Below are 18,771 nucleotides of genomic sequence, written 5' to 3' on the forward strand. Positions count from 1 at the left end.
AAGGTGTTCCTGGTTCTGCTGGAGCTCCCGGTCCACAAGGACATCGGGGAGAAATAGGCAGAGATGGCATTCCAGGATCAGCTGGAGATAAAGGAGATAGAGGGTGTAAGATGTCACATACAAACACATACGTTCACATGAAGGAAAATTCTTATTAATCATTCTTGATTTTGTTGTTTTAGACACTACAAATGGGGATCCTGGCCCACCTGGTGTCAACGGAGAGAAAGGCAAGTCCATGCTTGGAAAGCATACCCTTCTAACATGCAGATCTTAATCAGTTATCCATGCTTACATTTTATGTGCATGTTTAATTTCAGGTACTAAAGGCTGTTCTGGAATCCCAGGGCCATGCGGGCCACCAGGTCCCTGCGGTCCAGCAGGAGATATTGGTCCCCCCGGAAAACCCGGAGAAATGGGGCCACAGGGGTGCCCAGGTCCACCTGGTGTCTGTATCAATGGCCCAAAAGGGGACCAAGGACCTAATGGACTACCTGGCCCACCAGGTGATTAGTCATCTTTGATTATTAGTGGTGCTTGCTAATTACTTTTGATAATACTTAGGGTCAACATTTTTTTTAATTCTTTGCCCTATTATACTTGCTATGGACATGAATGATACCTCACAATGTGAAGCTTGTTGAGGAGAGGTGTGCTATTGCTTTTCAAAGTGGTGAGACTTACCTGGTGGAGACTTACCCTGATTTTTACCTAGTGAATGATAAAGAAACAGAGAAAAACAGAGACTTGGGGAAGGGTTCTTTTGTAAACCTAAAGTCATGACATAACAACAACACATAAGACCCTAGCAACCACAATAACATACTAAAAGCCACTCAGAAGACCTTAGCAATTGCATTGCAATGGCATGGCAACCACCAGCAAAGTCTTGGCATTGTGGTAGGGAGTTTTTGTATGTCCAGATATCACTCTATACCCTAGTTTCACAGACAAGGCACAGACATGCTATTTCATGTATTCTGACTTATTTACACTGTTAAAGAGTTGGATTTTCATCCTTAACATGGCCAAATGAGCTGGACATATGACGGAGTATTTCTGTGCCAAAAATACTCTTCCAAATCCTCATAAACTTCAAGGTCTTTTTTTCGAGTATGGGCCTGTGTGACGACAAGAAGGTCGGAATTCCATGTACGGGCACTTCTCCCGGAAGAGCACGCCCATCAACGTGCTTCGTTCGGCTTTACGGAATTTGTCAGCAGCGCTATACAGGTCACAGGACTTCACGAAATCAGCAATGTCACCCAAGAAGTGTGTTTTTGGTTGTGAGGAAAAGATAATCATGTTTCCCATGACATCGATGCACTCTTTATATTTGTTATTAAAATAACCATAGAAGCAATCAGTTTTTATTGGTTAAAATTAATGGAGAATATCTTGTGTTTTTCTGTGGAGTGCTCGTCACTCTTTAGCTCCGCTCACACGGTACGCCTTCAGGAGCTCAGCTGTTTTCGAAAAGACTCAGTACAGTGTATGTATCTTTTATAAATATGATAAAACTAAAGACTTTTCGGAGATATGAAGGATGCACTACTATTCTATAGGTACTCAAGATTAACATGAGATTGTTAGGACTAGAGGTTAGCGCATAGTGTTAGTAGCGCCAATTACTTCACAAAGACTCACTGAAAATGTCAGAAACTGTTCAGCTTTTTATGTTCAAACTGAAGTTGGACAATGATGGAGAGACTCAAGAAGAAAAGGTAAAGCTTTAAGGTAAAGTTAATTATTAAAAATCCATAGGTCATTTTGAAAATTACCTTTAACCTTTTGAAAATTACTCTCAACATGCTATTAATTACTGATCATATCTCTTCTGTTGTTTCTGTGTTTAAATACAGGTCTCAGAGGACCACGTGGGCCTCCTGGCGACCCAGGTCCAGGCCTAAAGGGAGATAAAGGCTGCATCGGGCCCAAGGGGCCTGTGGGGCCACCTGGTTGTGCTGGTGATCAGGGTTTTTGTGGTGAACCAGTAAGTGGACACAAAAGGAGATACATGCAAACTCCGGTCAACTAGATCAATTTATTGATGTACTGTAGGCTTTTATGAAGTTGTTTCTTTTTAAGTTTTTAGATTTAAGTCTGCAGAACCAGGAAGAAATATTCCATAATAATGACTGTTTGCTGCAGAACCACTATTTTCAAAAGCATTTATAGTTACTATTTAAAGGATTAGTTCACTTTAAAATGAAAATTACCCCAAGCTTTATTCACCCTCAAGCCATCCTAGTTGTATATGACTTTCTTTATTCTGATGAACACAATCGGATTTATATTAATAAATATCCAAGCTTTATAATGGCAGTGAACAGGACCAACGAGTTTGAAGCTCAAGAAAGTGCATCCATCCATCATAAACGTACTCCACACGTCTCCGTGGGGTTAATAAAGGCCTTTTGAGGTGGAGCGATGCCATTTGTGTAAGAAAAATGTCCATATTTTACAAGTTATAAAGAAAAATATCTAGCTTCCACCAGACCGCCTTACATATTCATCTTCCACCAGACCACCTTACGAACAAAAAGTGTAAAGTGAACTAATCCTTTAAGATTTGAAAATGTGAATCAGTGTAATTTTAATTTATATACTATTATAGTATTTTTGTTATTAATACTTTGAATTGGCTTTTATTTTTATATTTTCATTATTTATTTTAGTTAGTTGCCAAGGCAATTTTGTTTAAGTTTTTCATCTAATATTTATATTTTATATAATTTCAGATTTATTTCAATTACCAAAAATTATTTTTAATAGTTTGACTTTTAGTTTGAGTTTTATTTAAGAATAACAGCACTGATGTGAATCTGATCCACATAGAGTTTTTGGCAGAATAAATTATGGAGTTTGTTTGTTAGATCCAGACATGGGATAAACTGTAATGTTTTCAGGGGAGAGATGGATATCCTGGTTTCAAGGGTCTGAAAGGAAATATGGGGCCAGAGGGTTGTGTTGGACCAGTTGGTAAGAAATCCTAATTAAAATGGAATTTAATGTAAAGAAATCTTCAATTAACTACACAGATTGACTGGTTGATAAATATTTTAAAATAGTTTTTCTATACTTTTATTATAGGCCAAAAAGGACATTGTGGTCCAATTGGGTTTTCTGGATTAAAAGGTTGTAAAGGACTTCCCGGATGTAAAGGTGATCTTTCATATACTGGCATACTAACATATTAAAAATGAAGCCATTGCATTTTGATGTGTCATATATATTATTTTACGAGCAAACCTGAACATTTCCCCCCTCTTTGTGATTATTTACTGTAGGGCCAAAAGGTGATGATGTTGTCAGTGAGGTCATCTATGTCCCCGGTGAGCCTGGTTTGCCTGGAAAAGTTGGGGAGAAAGGAGAACCAGGAGAACATGGACCTAAAGGATTACAAGGTCCAAAAGGTACAACGCCACAAACACAATGCTCTAATTTTCTCTGATGTTTAATGAATTCATCTTGTATTTGCATAATTCCCTACCTTTTAGGAGCACAAGGTCAGAAGGGAGGTATAGGTGCAGATGGAGGTATAGGTGCAGATGGGAGCCCTGGACCGAGGGGTAACACTGGCCCACAAGGACAACAAGGTAGGTCTTAAAAATGAAAATGACCTAGAAGTTTGGACTTTTCTATTTAAACTTTAGCTAATTGTACACTACCATACAAAATTATTAGGTTGGTAAGATTTTGTATGTTTTTGAAAGAAGTCTCTTAAGCTCATCAATTCTGGGTTTACAGTATTTATTTAGTAATATTGTTAAATATTATTGCTATTACAAATAACTGTTTTCTAAAATGTAATTTATTCATGTATTGACAAAGCTGAATTCTTTGAATAGAAAGTTCAAAAGAACAGCATTTATTTGCAATAGTTTTTTTTTTTTTTTTTTTTTTTGCATTTTTAAATGTCTTTACTGTTAATTGCGATCAGTTTAAGTATCCATTAAAACTTGAAGTCCAAAAATCCCAATGAAAAAGTAAAATGCCATCATGTAAAAACAAACCTTCTTTGCCTCCGAAGGTCCTCGTGGTTTGTCAGGCGAAGTGGGTGCCAAGGGCTCACGGGGTCCACCTGGGGAACGGAAAAATGATGGATTCTTTTTTACCAAGCATAGCCAGACAACAAATCTACCAGTCTGTCCTAGTGGGTCAAAACATATGTACTTTGGATATTCACTTCTCTTCATCAACGGCAATAACCGCGGGCATGGACAAGACCTAGGCATGAAACACAGACAGAACATTTATATGATAACACGCATACAAATGCACACAATGCAAATGGAATCATTTACACACACAACAATTCTGAGCACAGCAATTCAGATTTTCACAATCTGTGTGCTTGTGTGTTTATAGGAACTCTGGGAAGCTGTTTGCCAGTGTTCTCCACCATGCCTTTCCTGGTCTGTAATCATAACGACACTTGTCGCTACGCCTCTCGAAATGATTACTCCTATTGGCTGTCTACAGACACGCCGATGCCCGCCGACGAGGCATTAATTTCTGGTGATTCACTGGGACAGTATATCAGCAGGTAAACACAAAGCCTGTGTTCCCTCTGTAGGAGGTCACGCAAGTCAGTTTGTATTAAACTGAAAGACATCTGTGGATAGATAATATGATAGTAATATGAATAAAAACAGAGGAGATCAACTCTCTCTCTCTCTCTCTTACTCAAAGGTGTGCTGTGTGTGAGGCACCAGCTAATGTAATAGCAATTCACAGCCAGACCATTGATATCCCAAAATGTCCTACAGGATGGCTTCCACTATGGCAAGGTTATTCCTTTGTAATGGTAAGTGGCAGCCATTATTTACAAAGTATGGCAATAAAGACATCATAAGATCAGAACCAAAGATTTAATCCATGTTTGTTAGCTTAGAGGTAATTTATATTAGTGTACTGCTAAAAGTTGACAAAATAAACAATTAACATCTAGAATTCTTAATTAAAATGAAAGCAAAAACTTGTACTCCAAGAAATGTAAAAATCCTAGGTCAGTTTAATAGATACTGAGATGGAATATCACAGGAATAAATACAATTGTAATTATTTTTAATTTATTAAAAAAGAAAAACTGAAAAATCACATGGTCCTAAGTATTCAGACCCTTTGCTCAGTATTTGGTAGAAGCACCCTTTTGATCTAAAACAGCCATGAGTCTTTTTGGGAAAGATGCAACAAGTTTTTCACACCTGGATTTGGGGATCCTCTGCCATTCCTCCTTGCAGATCCTCTCCAGTTCTGTCAGGTTGGATGGTAAACGTTGGTGGACAGCCATTTTTAGGTCTCTCCAGAGATGCTCAATTGGGTTTAAGTCAGGGCTCTGGCTGGGCCATTCAAGAACAATCACGGAGTTGTTGTTAAGCCACTCCTTCATTATTTTAGCTGTGTGCTTAGGGTCATTGTCTTGTTGGAAGGTAAACCTTCGGCCCTGTCTGAGGTCCTGAGCACTCTGGAGAAGGTTTTCGTCCAGGATATCCCTGTACTTGGCCGCATTTATCTTTCCCTCAATTGCAACCAGTCGTCCTGTCCCTGAAGCTGAAAAACACCCCCACAGCATGATGCTGCCACCACCATGCTTCACTGTTGGGACTAAATTGGACAGGTGATGAGCAGTGCCTGGTTTTCTCCACACATACCGCTTAGAATTAAAGCCAAAAAGTTACATCTTGGTCTCATCAGACCAGAGAATCGTATTTCTCACCATTTTGGAGTCCACTCCATGCAGGCTTTCATGTGTCTTGCACTGAGGAGAGGCTTCTGTCGGGCCACTCTGCCATAAAGCCCTGACTGGTGGAGGGCTGCAGTGATGGTTGACTTTCTACAACTTTCTCCCATCTCCCGACTGTATCTCTGGAGCTCAGCCACGGTGATCTTTGGGTTCTTCTTTACCTCTCTCACCAAGGCTCTTCTCCCCCGATAGCTCAGTTTGGCCGGACGGCCAGCTCTAGGAAGGGTTCTGGTCATCCCACACGTCTTTCATTTAAGGATTATGGTGGCCACTGTGCTCTTAGGTACCTTACGTGCAGCAGAAATTTTTTTGTAACCTTGGCCAGATCTGTGCCTTGCCACAATTCTGTCTCTGAGCTCTTCAGGCAGTTCCTTTGACCTCATGATTCTCATTTGCTCTGACATGCACTGTGAGCTGTAAGGTCTTATATAGACAGGTATGTGGCTTTCCTAATCAAGTCCAATCAGTATAATCAAACACAGCTGGACTCAAATGAAGGTGAAGAAACATCTCAAGGATGATCAGAAGAAATGGACAGCACCTGAGTTAAATATATGAGTGTCACAGCAAAGGGTCTGAATACTTAGGACCATGTGATATTTCAGTTTTTCTTTTTTAATAAATCTGAAAAAATGTCAACAATTCTGTGTTTTTCTGTCAATATGGGAATATGGGGTGCTGTGTGTACATTAATGAGGAAAAGAAATTAACTTGATTTTAGCAAATGGCTGCAATATAACTAAGAGTGAAAAATGTATACTGAATACTTTCCATACCCACTGTATATATATATATATATATATATATATATATATATATATATATATATATATATATATATATATATATGGCCTTTTAACATTAAAAACCATTTTAAAAAATCAAAAACATTAAAAAATCTGCTTCCTCTCTCTGTGCTTGTTCTGGTTTATTTTTCCTAGCAAACCGGAGCAGGTGCAGAAGGTTCCGGACAGCCACTGGTCTCACCTGGATCCTGTCTGGAAGAATTCCGGAAGATTCCATTCATAGAGTGTCATGGTCGTGGCACCTGTAACTTCTATCCTGATTCCTTCAGCTACTGGCTTGCATCACTTGACCCTAGCAAAATGTTCAGGTACAAGAGTTTAGAAACTTAAAATTTTTATTGAATCTGCTTTAGATTACATGGGTGATTCTTAAATGGGGGGAGGGGGGAATAAAGTTTTCACAAATTAGATTTGACTGTGCAAAGTCAATCTTCACGATTCACTGCTTGGATCATGACTGGCATAGTTTTTAAAACACTGTTATATTAAAGGATTAGTTCACTTTGAAATGAAAATTACCCCATGATTTACTCAGCCTCAAGCCATTCTAGGTGTATATGACTTTCTTCTTTCAGACGACTACAATCAAAGTTATATTAATAATCACTTTGATGCTCATAAGCTTTATAATGGCAGTGCACGGAAACCACCTGTAATAAAGGCCTTCTGAAGCGAGGCGATGCATTTGTGTAAGAAAAATATCGATATTTAATAAAGTAAAATATGTTATATGTTATATGTTATAAAGTAAAATAACTAGCTTCCACTCGCCACACCGCCTTACGTATTCAACGTAGGGAAAAGTTTACTTACTTTTTTCCGTAAGTTGAATACGGAAGGCGTTGGATGTTGCATAAGCATTTTGAAGTACGAGAGGCATTACACTTTCTTTGTACGTTGAATACAGAAGGCGGTCTGGTGGATGCTAATTATTTTACATTATAACATGTTAAATATGGACATTTTTCTTACACAAGTGCATCGCTTCACTTCAGAAGGCCATTATAAACCCACCTGGAGCACGTTTATGATGGATGGATGCACTTTTTTGAGTTTCAAACAGGTGGTTTCCGTGCACTGCCATTGTAAAGCTTGGGAGCATCAGGGTGATTATTATTGTATTTGTCTGAAAGACGAAAGTCATATACACCTAGGATGGCTTGAGGATGAGTAAATCATGGGGTAATTTTTTAATTTTAAAGTGAACTAATCCTTTAAAGAAAAAATAACATCACAAATTAACCTTTAACCTTTTCTCTTTCCTCAGTATGCCAGTCCCCAAGACAGCAAGACAGAAAGAGATTATCAGCCGCTGTCAGGTCTGCATGAAGCAGCTTTATGGTCAGAGCTGACCTTGGTATGAAACTTGAACTATAAACTTTCACTTGTCAGTTTTCCATGACTTGTGTAATGTAGGTAGGATCCGTGAAGTCAGCCCTCAAGTGTTTCACCTGGAAACTCTGGAAATGAGTTGTCATTATGTGATTCAGTTAATGAGTGGAATGATACAGTTATGGGTAGAGCAACTATTCATTTTTTAAATGCTTTTCAGTCAATCAGAACCTTTGGACAAGTTAAGGCTGGAATACATTACACAACTTTTGCTCAGATTTGCAATTTTAGATGAGCAACAATAGTTGCCGAAAATTCTCCAGTCTGCAGATTTTGGGCAGTCGGAGTTGACCGAAATTTTACAGAAAATTTCATACTGTATGATGGGCACAGACTCTTTGTTCTTTGTTTTAGATTTGATTTATCCTAAATCCAAGGTACAGTACAAGCCCAGTGTTTGTCATTGTTTTCAGAATTCTCTGTGTCTTGGCCAGCACTTATCAATGTGTTTCTCTCAAATGTACTCTAACTTATAATTTTGAAGTCCAATTTAGGATTTGGTGGACTTCAGTTCAGCTACTTCTCATTACTAAACAGCTTTCATGCTCTAAAGTGTAACTATTTTTAATTAGTAGTTAAGTATGAATGACTTTTGTGTGTGGGAAAAGCAGTTGTGAGCCATTAGAAAATCCTAAGAAAATGGGAACCCTAAGATAATGAGAATGAGCATTGCGTCTGTTTTGCTGACGCTTATGGGGAAAACTCCTGTTTTTCTGAATCCTGAAGCCTGTTCGGTTCAAGTCTGGTGTTTCAGCCTGCCACAAAAGGCGGGGTTGACTGCCTATACAGTTGGTAGTCAGCCAACCTAATTCGTCGTTAGAGCCGCCAAATGTGATCATGCCACTCGCAGTAGATGAGGGGTGCTGATCTTTGCGGGTGAAGAGCACAGGAGACTCAGGAGGCACTGAGGGGAGAGTGAGGCACTGCTCAGGCTGGTGGCTGAGCTTCTTCTTTTGCTGAAGTAACATTGTTCCGCTGAAGGAGTAAGATTCTGACTGACAGCGTTTCTGTATGACTTATATAGGCAGTCAACCCTGCCCTTTTTGGCCTGAAATACCATTTCTACCAGAAAGACTGAGGAGCAAAATAACTTATGATTTAAACACAATTTATTAACAACCAGAAAGTTATACAACGGGATAAAGTTCTTTGGCGTAGGCCCCGTCCGTAGCACGCATCCAAATGGTTGTAGGCTCGGCGTATCCTGCCTGGAATGAAGGCAGGGGCGAAGCCGACCCCCCACATGGATATGGACAGGGACCATCCTGGTGGTGGTGGGGAGGATGGAGGTGGAGATCTGCGAACTCAGATAAGTGTAAGTGCCGATGCTTTATACCAAGGTGTTCCATAAAGATTGGTTAGATGTGATCTAATGAATGACGTAACATTAGAGTCTTCCCGGCAGAACTTACGCTAGAGCTTACATTTGTCTGTGCAGCGGCACAGATGTGAACCAATCAGGCTTCAGGATTCAGAGAAAACAGTTTTCCCCATAAGTGTCAAAACTAATGCAATGCGAGTGAACCGCGTCAAAAGGAAACCCTTTTTTTTTTTCCTAGCAAGATTCAAGCATGCATTGAAAAACATGCACTCACTGAATAATAGTTTGAGCTCAGGTTGCTCATATTGAGCAAAAACTGTATATTTAATTCAGTATTTAAAATGAATAGAAATAGAAAAGTTAATCTACACTTTAGCAGTGCTACTGAGAAATAGTTTAGTAATTAAAGTTTAAATACTTTAATTTTAAATGTTAACTAATACACATTAATCTCTTCCTGACTAACACTCTATATTAAATACGAACAAATACTAAAAAATATTGTCTTAATGTGTTACTAATTTAGTAAACAAATAGTAATATAGCAAATAATTGTCAGTCTTCCAAGTTCCAAATTTGTTTTATAATATACATCCTTTAAGGAATTGCCTAAATATCTTGAATTAAAATTCAGTAGATCTCGGCTTAAGTAGTTTGGATATGTCTGAAACATTGTGTGCAATAGTCAGTGTAGTCTGCTTTATTATACAAATATGTTGCTATACATCTGCTTGCTTTTGGAACTTTGTTCAAGGAAAAGTCTGTTTCTTAGTGTACAAAATTGTTGAATTCACATTAGTTTGTGCAAAGCTTTTTTGAAATATGCTTTTGGTGCTGAGGTCTTGCAAAACATATTTATGCTTGTTCATATTTAACTCAGAGTGACTCGGAGTTAATGGTGCTATTAGTCAGATGAATGAAATGTTCATTTATTATGTATTATGTGTAGCCATTATGTGAATTCACAAAACGCTCATCATAGCATTGCATTAAGGAGATTTCCTGATGACTCATATTCAATTTAAACAGGAATTGTAATTAATTATGACATTATGACAAGCTTATCAATGAGTGTAGTCTTAAAAACACTTATACAGAAAATATGAAACTTTCCTTCATTGTATAATCTGCTTTGTTGCAGGTCTGTTCCACTCAGTCAGGTATTACTTTTTTTTGTTGTTGTTGTTTTTTTCCCTGTACTGAGCGATAGAAATCAGAATTGGCTGAAAGTGTGATTTGTGTGTCTATATGAATCACAAATACTGTGTTTTGCGGTTTCATAATTGCAACTAAAAACATGATTGCACACATTTGGTTTTGAAGTTATTGGTCTTTTTTTGGCTGCAGTGTTTAATAGCTTGAGAACTGTATAATTGAAAATGCTATAATGTTTTTTGGTCTAAAACAATGTGTATATATTGAATATTTCTGTAGAAAATGTATGTTTAATTGGCCTAATGATACTTTTTTGTCCCCTTAATTCAAAGTAATGATTGTGTTTGGACATGTAGTAACATTGCACTAATTGAATAAATCATATTTTGGATGAAGATCTATCTATCTATCTATCTATCTATCTATCTATCTATCTATCTATCTATCTATCTATCTATCTATCTATCTATCTATCTATCTATCTATCTATCTATCTATCTATCTATCTATCTATCTATCTATCTATCTATCTATCTATCTATCTATCTATCATCCCCACTTTTAATCTAAGTTTTATGTAACCTGGTTTTGAGATTTGTTTGCCTTTTCTAAGTCATGACTACTTAAGGCTGACCACAAGATGTCAGGGCAGAATCTCTTTTTGACTGCCTAATGCAAATGTTTTTGTGTTACTTTTCACTGCTTTTGAGTTTGGCTTTGAAAAGTCTCTAAACATTTGTTATCAAAATTCACTATTTTTTGTAGTAGGTGGTGTTCTTTTAATGAAATCATTTAAAGATCTAATCGAATGTGACATTACTGGAAATGTGAGCTCACACTCAAAAGCACAAGTGCCACCTTTTCTAATTAAATGCTACAACTTGGAACTTAAAATGGTCAAAAATCCAAATAAATTCATATTTTTGAAGGCAATCTGTAAGAGAAAAGAGCAGAAAAGGAACAGCTCATCACCATGTTGTTCTGGATGGCTTCTAAATAGTTGAACTTGCACATAATAAAAGAGCCTAATCCCAAATTCAAAAATGATATTCTGGTCTCAAATAAATGGCTTGAGGGGTTTAAGATTCATATAAACAAAAGTGATGCTTGTCTTTGTGTAATACAGTAATATGTCTTCTATTGTAAATATTTATTACATTTGGGCTTTGATATTTATATATCTTTGAATCTTAATTCAGAATTCACAAATCATTAAATTCATTCTTTGATCTTTTCAATGGGAAAGGAAGATGTCACCGGCAGCGCAAACGCACGTACTTCTTGTGTTAACACTTCAAGAAAAGACACATTAAACTCTTCACTCAGAGTCAATTAAGTTTATAAAACCTTTTATCCTTCGCTTCTGCCGTGGCGTGTGCTTCAAAGCGAGGGAGACGCAAACCCAGGCATTTCTCTGTTGTATTTGTTTTAGATTAGCTGAACAAACCCGAATCCATTCAGTCTAATGCTTTTATTGTAGCTCTCATTGTCAAGTCGCAATTCGTTCATTTGCCTTATCTTAATGAGAGTGTCTCCCATTAGTGTGGGACCAGAAGAATCTTAATGCTTTATGACATCACAATCCACCATTGCCCAGCAACCTGGGCAGCTGTCAGTCAATAATACGAGTGAAGGGAGAGTTTAAAAAGAGCGCTTGGGATTCCCGAGGGTCCAGAACCAGAACCACAGCTCCGAAGAGACACTCCGTGAACGGAAAACAGAGGTTTGAGATGAGACTGTGTGAGTTGCAGTGTTATTTGGCCCTGTTGGGTCTGTCTCTTGTGCTGTGTGGTCGCAGTGCAAACTCCCAGCTAGAACCGGACCTGGACTTCCGCCATCGCAGACTTCTGCAGAGAGCACGGGCGATTGGACAGGCTACACAGGTGAGCCTCGAATGCACATTGACACATCTGCTAACAGGGAAACGTTCTCACAACTTTCTGGCAAGGTTCTCTCAAAATTATGAACAAACATTTATCTGGTCTTTAATAACATCAAAACATTAACACAAAAATGTTATTTATACATCATTCATGGAATGTTTTTTTGAAACATTTAAGTTGGACATTAGTCTGTTTTTAAAAAAAATTATATTACTTGCTACTTTTTTCAGATGGTGCAGAGAACATTCAAAAGTAACGTTCCCGCAATACTTGCAAAATAATCAAATAAAGAAAACATTTCCTTAATGTTTCTTGTTCACATAACCAAGACATAAACATTTTTTTTTTTTTTTTGAACATTATGAGAACATTCAGAAATAATGTTTTAATAACTTAATGGGGAAATTAATGGGAACAAAACGTTCCTAGAACATTTCTGTTACCGGGATGGTCTAGATTTACCAGCTAGCTGTTCAAATGAGTTCTAGTTTTCCATTATCTGCATGTTCAGTGCTGCCATCCCACACTCAAATTTAACCAACATTAAACTGTAGTTGTTGTGAGCACACATTAATGGAGAGTTTACCCCCCCAAAAAATGTCATTTACTCACCCTCATGTCAGTACAAACCTGTACTGACTGGCTTTCTACTGCGGAATACTAAATACAATGGGGTTCAAAACAACATCGGACCCCATCGACTTATAAGAAGGCTTTTTTTTTTTTTTTTAATATCTTCTTTTGTGTTCTGCAGAAAAAATGAATGATATATTTAACAGTAAATAATGACAATTTCATAGTTCAATTTTTGAACTATCCCTTTGCATCAAAACAGGAGGACTATTTAAGTTTTAGTTTGTTTAATGCTCTAGTTCATTCTACTTTTAATAGACATTTAAATGGGAAATTACTACAAACACCTTCTAATTCTATAGGAAGACATCATTACTTCCCGTCCCTCTCTCTCCTTTTCCTTTTAACTCCCACATGTTTCTAAATGACCCTCTGTTTTTCTCATTTACATCTTGGCAAGTAAATGCATTATCTTTTACTATACAGGAACTCTAATGGGATACATTTAGCTCTAATCAAAACACACATTCCACTATAAATACAAATGGGCTTTTCTCTTTTAGCCTTAGTCACCTCATGTATACCTTAATCTAAATGAATGCACCCCATTAACTTTACCAGGCAGTGTTTATTATCCAAATAAAAGGGAAAGTGAGGGGGGAAATGAATTGAAATGTTAATCCCATCATTTCTTTTCTCAGGACTGGACCAAGAAAGACATTGAAGAACTTCTCTCCCTGCTCTCCATGCCTGAAATGGAGATGCGCGAGAATGATATATCAACGGTGGATGAAAACGAGGACCTACGTGTGGAGCTAGAGCGTTCCGCAGAGAGCTCGAACCACATTCCCGCTCGGGAACGTAAAGCGGGATGCAAAAACTTCTACTGGAAGGGCTTCACTTCCTGCTGAGGCCCTCACTTGAAGTTGCCAACTAACACCCTCTCAAATCTCTTGCTAACCTTACTGCTGTGGTCAAACCACCAGTTAATTGGTTCTGTCCGCCAATCGACTGATGTGAAGTTAATAAACTACGAAATAAAGAATAAAATTAAAAGGGCTTTTTTTGTGGTGGATTATGTGAATATGGTGATGAGGTATACATTTAGTATGCTGTCTTTTCTTTGAACTATTTGTGCAGGGAACATTAGCTTTAATGTTGTGTGTGGGTGTGGGTGTGTGTGATGTCATGGTGGTGAGGTGATTAGTGGTAATTAACAGGCATTAGGGATTATTTCGATCATTTCTGTTTATCATGGTGACAGGCACGACACACCAATATGATTAAGAATGACAAAAGAGGGGGAACGAGAAACACTCTCGGAACATCCTTATGGTGTTGTACTTGATGAATGCTAATGTTTAACTTCTTGGACTATTACAAATAAACGTTCAAAGAATTGTATATTGTGATTAAAATATAATGTTAGGAAAATACTAACATTATCTCTTCAAGAAAACTAGACATGTTAACGTTAAACATAGCAAATTACTGTTCCTACGACGTTAGCTGGGGTCCCCCTTTCCGTCAGTAAAACCCACGTGTCCTCATCTCGCACGAATAACTGATGGAACATATTTGAAGAGAACAAATAACTCACGCGCATCATTTGCAGGCTGGTTTCTCTCGCACACACTCTCCGGTTTGATGTGTTCTTCATTAGCGTGTTATTGTCTGTGAAAACAGACACTGCTCCATGACTCGAGCTCCGTCCCTTCAGGCTCGCGCACGAACGCGCAGACAGGGTGGAAAAAGCTGTTAGGCAGTTGTAATTGTTATTTAATTATGGTCCTGAAAGCACCGCAAATATTTCAACACATCTGGACTGTTTGATTAGCAAGCCTGAGAAGAGACTTCGTCAGGCATTATGAACGGCTCTCTGCTGCCGTGTTTACCGAGTACACACATTTTCTCAAGTGTGTGTCTGTGTGTTTATGCGTCATGCTCATTTTACTTACAGATATTGACTAGCTTGCGTTAGAATAACCATATTGTATGTACATATATAGTGTGTTTATGTGACATTTTCTATAGTTACTTGTTTTTGTAGGCCTACTTATTTTCTACATTGGCTCAAACAATTTTTGATTTTGTAATATCTGCTAGTAAGAAATGAGATTAAATGGAAAGCAAATGAGACTTTAAAGTCTCCTGCTTCTCAGATGTTTCTCCTGAGTAGGCTAAATGACTCCTGCTGTAATCCCAATAATGTCTCAAACTCTACTCAGATACCATAATCTGCAATCAAATGTCTGAAATTCAATATGGACTCAAATCAAATTCTACCACCCTGTTGAAAAAAACAACATATGCTGGTAAGGTAGGTTTTGAAGCTGGGATGCTGGTCCTAAGCTGGTCCATGCTGGTCCTATGCTGGTCCATGCTGGTCAAGTGCTGGTCCTAAGATGGACCATGCTGGTCCTATGCTGGTCCATGCTGGTCAAGTGCTGGTCCTAAGATGGACCATGCTGGTCCTATGCTGGTCCATGCTGGTCAAGTGCTGGACCATGCTGGTCAAGTGCTGGTCCTAAGATGGACCATGCTGGTCAAGTGCTGGTCCTAAGATGGACCATGCTGGTCAAGTGCTGGTCCTAAGCTGGTCCATGCTGGTCCTATGCTGGTCAAGTGCTGGTCCTAAGCTGGTCCATGCTGGTCCTATGCTGGTCAAGTGCTGGTCCTAAGCTGGTCCATGCTGGTCCTATGCTGGTCCATGCTGGTCAAGTGCTGGTCTTAAGATGGTCCATGCTGGTTAAGTGCTGGTCCTAAGCTGGTCCATGCTGGTCCTATGCTGGTCCATGCTGGTCAAGTGCTGGTCCTAAGCTGGTCCATGCTGGTCCTATGCTGGTCCATGCTGGTCAAGTGCTGGTCCTAAGCTGGTCCATGCTGGTCAAGTGCTGGTCCTAAGCTGGTCCATGCTGGTCAAGTGCTGGTCCTAAGCTGGTCCATGCTGGTCAAGTGCTGGTCCTAAGCTGGTCCATGCTGGTCAAGTGCTGGTCCTAAGCTGGTCCATGCTGGTCCTATGCTGGTCCATGCTGGTCAAGTGCTTGTCCTAAGCTGGTCCATGCTGGTCCTATGCTGGTCCATGCTGGTCAAGTGCTTGTCCTAAGCTGGTCCATGCTGGTCCTAAGATGGTCCATGCTGGTCAAGTGCTTGTCCTAAGCTGGTCCATGCTGGTCCTAAGATGGACCATGCTGGTCAAGTGCTGGTCCTAAGCTGGTCCATGCTGGTCCTATGCTGGTCCATGCTGGTCAAGTGCTTGTCCTAAGCTGGTCCATGCTGGTCCTAAGATCGACCATGCTGGTCAAGTGCTGGTCCTAAGCTGGACCATCATAGGACCAGTACTTGACCAGCATAAACCAGCTCAAACCAACATCCCAGCTTCAAAACCTACCTTACCAGCATATGCTTTTTTTTTTTCAACAGGGCAATGTAAACTTATATATTATATCAATAACTATGTGTTCATTTTTATAGTTATTTTATATATGTAATTTTATAATTGTAATAGTTATTATTTTTTTTATTTTTTTTTTATGGAAAAAGTCACCAGAGCTATAAAAGAGCCATAATAATTTTCCTCTGGATATTAAGGTAGATTAGCAATAATATCTCTCTCACGCACACATGCACCCACACAAAGATTTTCCATGTTATTCCCTCATAATGCCCCTCGTCCAGCTAAAACAAAACACAAATATCAGAAAATCCTTCTGTTGCGAGGAAAACAATAGGCCCAAAGCATGAATTGAGTGTATCTTCGCTGTCCACACAGCTCTAGCAAAGCCAGTGACGTGTCACGCTCTCCAAACAAAAGACTCGTTACTGTCATTCACGACCTTCTGCGTGTAAAATTAAGTGATGAGAAGTTGGCAGACAGCCAAAGTCATTCCAATTCATTGCAGTACAGCTTATGTATGGTATTTTGTTACTTAACTATTCTTTAATTTCAATCTGGTCATATGGAGATACACTAGCCACTGTATCTACAGCTGTCAATCAAACCAATTAGTTGTGCTACACTGAACGTGATGAGTCATCATGTCAGCTGGTTAATTCCTCTTTACTCACTGCCTGCCTGCCTGCCCACAACCAACTGTTATTTCTCATGGAGACATATTTCATTTGGTTTAGGTTTAGCACAAATATTAGCAAATGTTGAGCAACGTGATGCTGCAAAACTGCTGTTGAGCTGACGCAAAAGTAAAAAGCAATTTTAAATCTGCTTTGGTGAGAGCATAGTTCACCCAAAAGTGAAAATTTGATGTTTATCTGCTTACCCCCAGGGCATCCAAGATGTAGGTGACTTTGTTTCTTCAGTAGAACACAAATGATGATTTTTAACTCCAACCATTGCAGACTGTCAGTTGTATAATGCATGTCAATGGAAACTCCATCTATAAGAGTAAAAAAAAAAACATGCACAGACAAATCCAAATGAAACCCTGTGGCTTGTGACAACACATTGATGTCCTAAGACACGAAACGATCGGTTTGTGCGAGAAACCGAACAGTATTTATATATATATATATTTTTTACCTCTAATACACCACTATGTCCAACTGCCTTGAGCATCCGGTTGGTAAGGTCTGAAAACGCATTCTGATGACGGAACTGATGTCTCGCGCTATTTACTGCTGCCAAACAACATAACAATAGTAATTGTAATTAGCTTTATTTATAATAATTTGTATATTATTATTATTATTCTTTTATTTTATAAATAACAAAAGCAGCAACAACAACAATAATAATAACTGTTAAAAACACTAGAAGTTTATGGTATGTTCTTATTTAGACAAATATTAAGATAAATTTGAGTGTATAAGTGGGTGTGAATATGTAGGCCCACATGAGGGCATTAGTCTGTGAACAACGCAGGCAATCATCAAAGAATTATGCAAACAACACAAATCACAATCACTCATCCATTTCAGAGAGAAACAGCACGGCTTCTTAAACACAGTGGTCTGTGCGTTTAAGTGTTTATGTGTGCTTTGAGAAAACCAGCATGTCGTCTGCGCACACTGAGCTGGTCCATTAGCCTTTGAGGCCTTAAACACTCCCTACCATTCATCCCATAAACTCCATTTAACTTTCTCCCCACTGCTAGGCCACCTATAAAGATCTCTCTAGCATGTGTGTGTGTGTGTTGATGCTGATGGAAGCTGACTGAACTGATGACAGATAGTGGGACTCTCACCGAGAGAGAGAGAGAGATCTCTCTCAGGTCAAAATATTTAAAGGGTTAGTTCAAAAGTTCAAAAATTATGACATCATTTACTGGCAACTGATTTAAAAAAAATCAATTTGATAAAGTATGAATTAAAGGTGCCATTGAATGAAAAGGCGAAAAGGCGAATTTCAACATAACACCAACTGTTACGTAACAGTCGGGGTGTACGCCCTAATATTTGCATATGACAGCCCTTGTTCCCAACATTATGAAAGGCATTAGACAAGGGCAGAACGTCTGGATGTGCACAGCTGAATCATTAGACTAGGTAAGCAAGCAAGAACAATAGCGAAAAATGGCAGATGGAGCAATAATAACTGACATGATCCATGATTACATGATATTTTTAGTGATATTTGTAAATTGTCTTTCTAAATGTTTCGTTAGCATGTTGCTAATGTACTGTTAAATGTGGTTAAAGTTACCATCGTTTCTTACTGTATTCACGGAGACAAGAGCCATTGCTATTTTCATTTTTAACCCTTTGAGCGGTACGGTCCCACATATGGGATTTTTATTTCAGTGCCCCTGGGCGTACGGTACCACATATGGGATTTCGAACGTTCAGCGACGTCACATAACTGCCAGATTCAAACAGTGCTTCCGCGTTCTGGCTACAAGAGGGACGCGCGCAGCTCTTGTCATATATCACAGCTAT

The 18,771-nt window shown here is 38.7% G+C and overlaps 2 protein-coding genes across 2 annotated transcripts in view; both read left to right on the top strand.

Annotated features, from left to right (window-relative positions):
* col4a3 (collagen, type IV, alpha 3) overlaps nt 1-10,635 on the top strand; it is a 37,298-nt gene extending 26,663 nt beyond the window's left edge. The window contains exons 38-50 of the mRNA XM_067365259.1: nt 4-105; nt 183-230; nt 321-506; nt 1,863-1,993; nt 2,910-2,982; nt 3,094-3,165; nt 3,291-3,416; nt 3,501-3,599; nt 4,034-4,234; nt 4,372-4,549; nt 4,696-4,810; nt 6,691-6,863; nt 7,823-10,635. Of these exons, the coding sequence (XP_067221360.1) occupies nt 4-105; nt 183-230; nt 321-506; nt 1,863-1,993; nt 2,910-2,982; nt 3,094-3,165; nt 3,291-3,416; nt 3,501-3,599; nt 4,034-4,234; nt 4,372-4,549; nt 4,696-4,810; nt 6,691-6,863; nt 7,823-7,907 (1,589 nt within the window). The 3' untranslated portion in view covers nt 7,908-10,635. The remainder of the gene's footprint in view (nt 1-3; nt 106-182; nt 231-320; nt 507-1,862; nt 1,994-2,909; nt 2,983-3,093; nt 3,166-3,290; nt 3,417-3,500; nt 3,600-4,033; nt 4,235-4,371; nt 4,550-4,695; nt 4,811-6,690; nt 6,864-7,822) is intronic.
* Nucleotides 10,636-12,091: 1,456 nt separating this feature from the next.
* On the top strand, nt 12,092-13,958 carry sst1.2 (somatostatin 1, tandem duplicate 2). The gene is made up of 2 exons (XM_067365827.1): nt 12,092-12,306; nt 13,581-13,958. The coding sequence occupies exons 1-2, from the start codon at nt 12,154-12,156 to the stop codon at nt 13,788-13,790; spliced, it is 363 nt and encodes a 120-aa protein (XP_067221928.1). The 5' UTR covers nt 12,092-12,153; the 3' UTR covers nt 13,791-13,958.
* Nucleotides 13,959-18,771: the final 4,813 nt, after the last annotated feature.

This window comes from Chanodichthys erythropterus, chromosome 17, assembly GCF_024489055.1.
Source record: "Chanodichthys erythropterus isolate Z2021 chromosome 17, ASM2448905v1, whole genome shotgun sequence".
NCBI lineage: Eukaryota > Metazoa > Chordata > Actinopteri > Cypriniformes > Xenocyprididae > Chanodichthys > Chanodichthys erythropterus.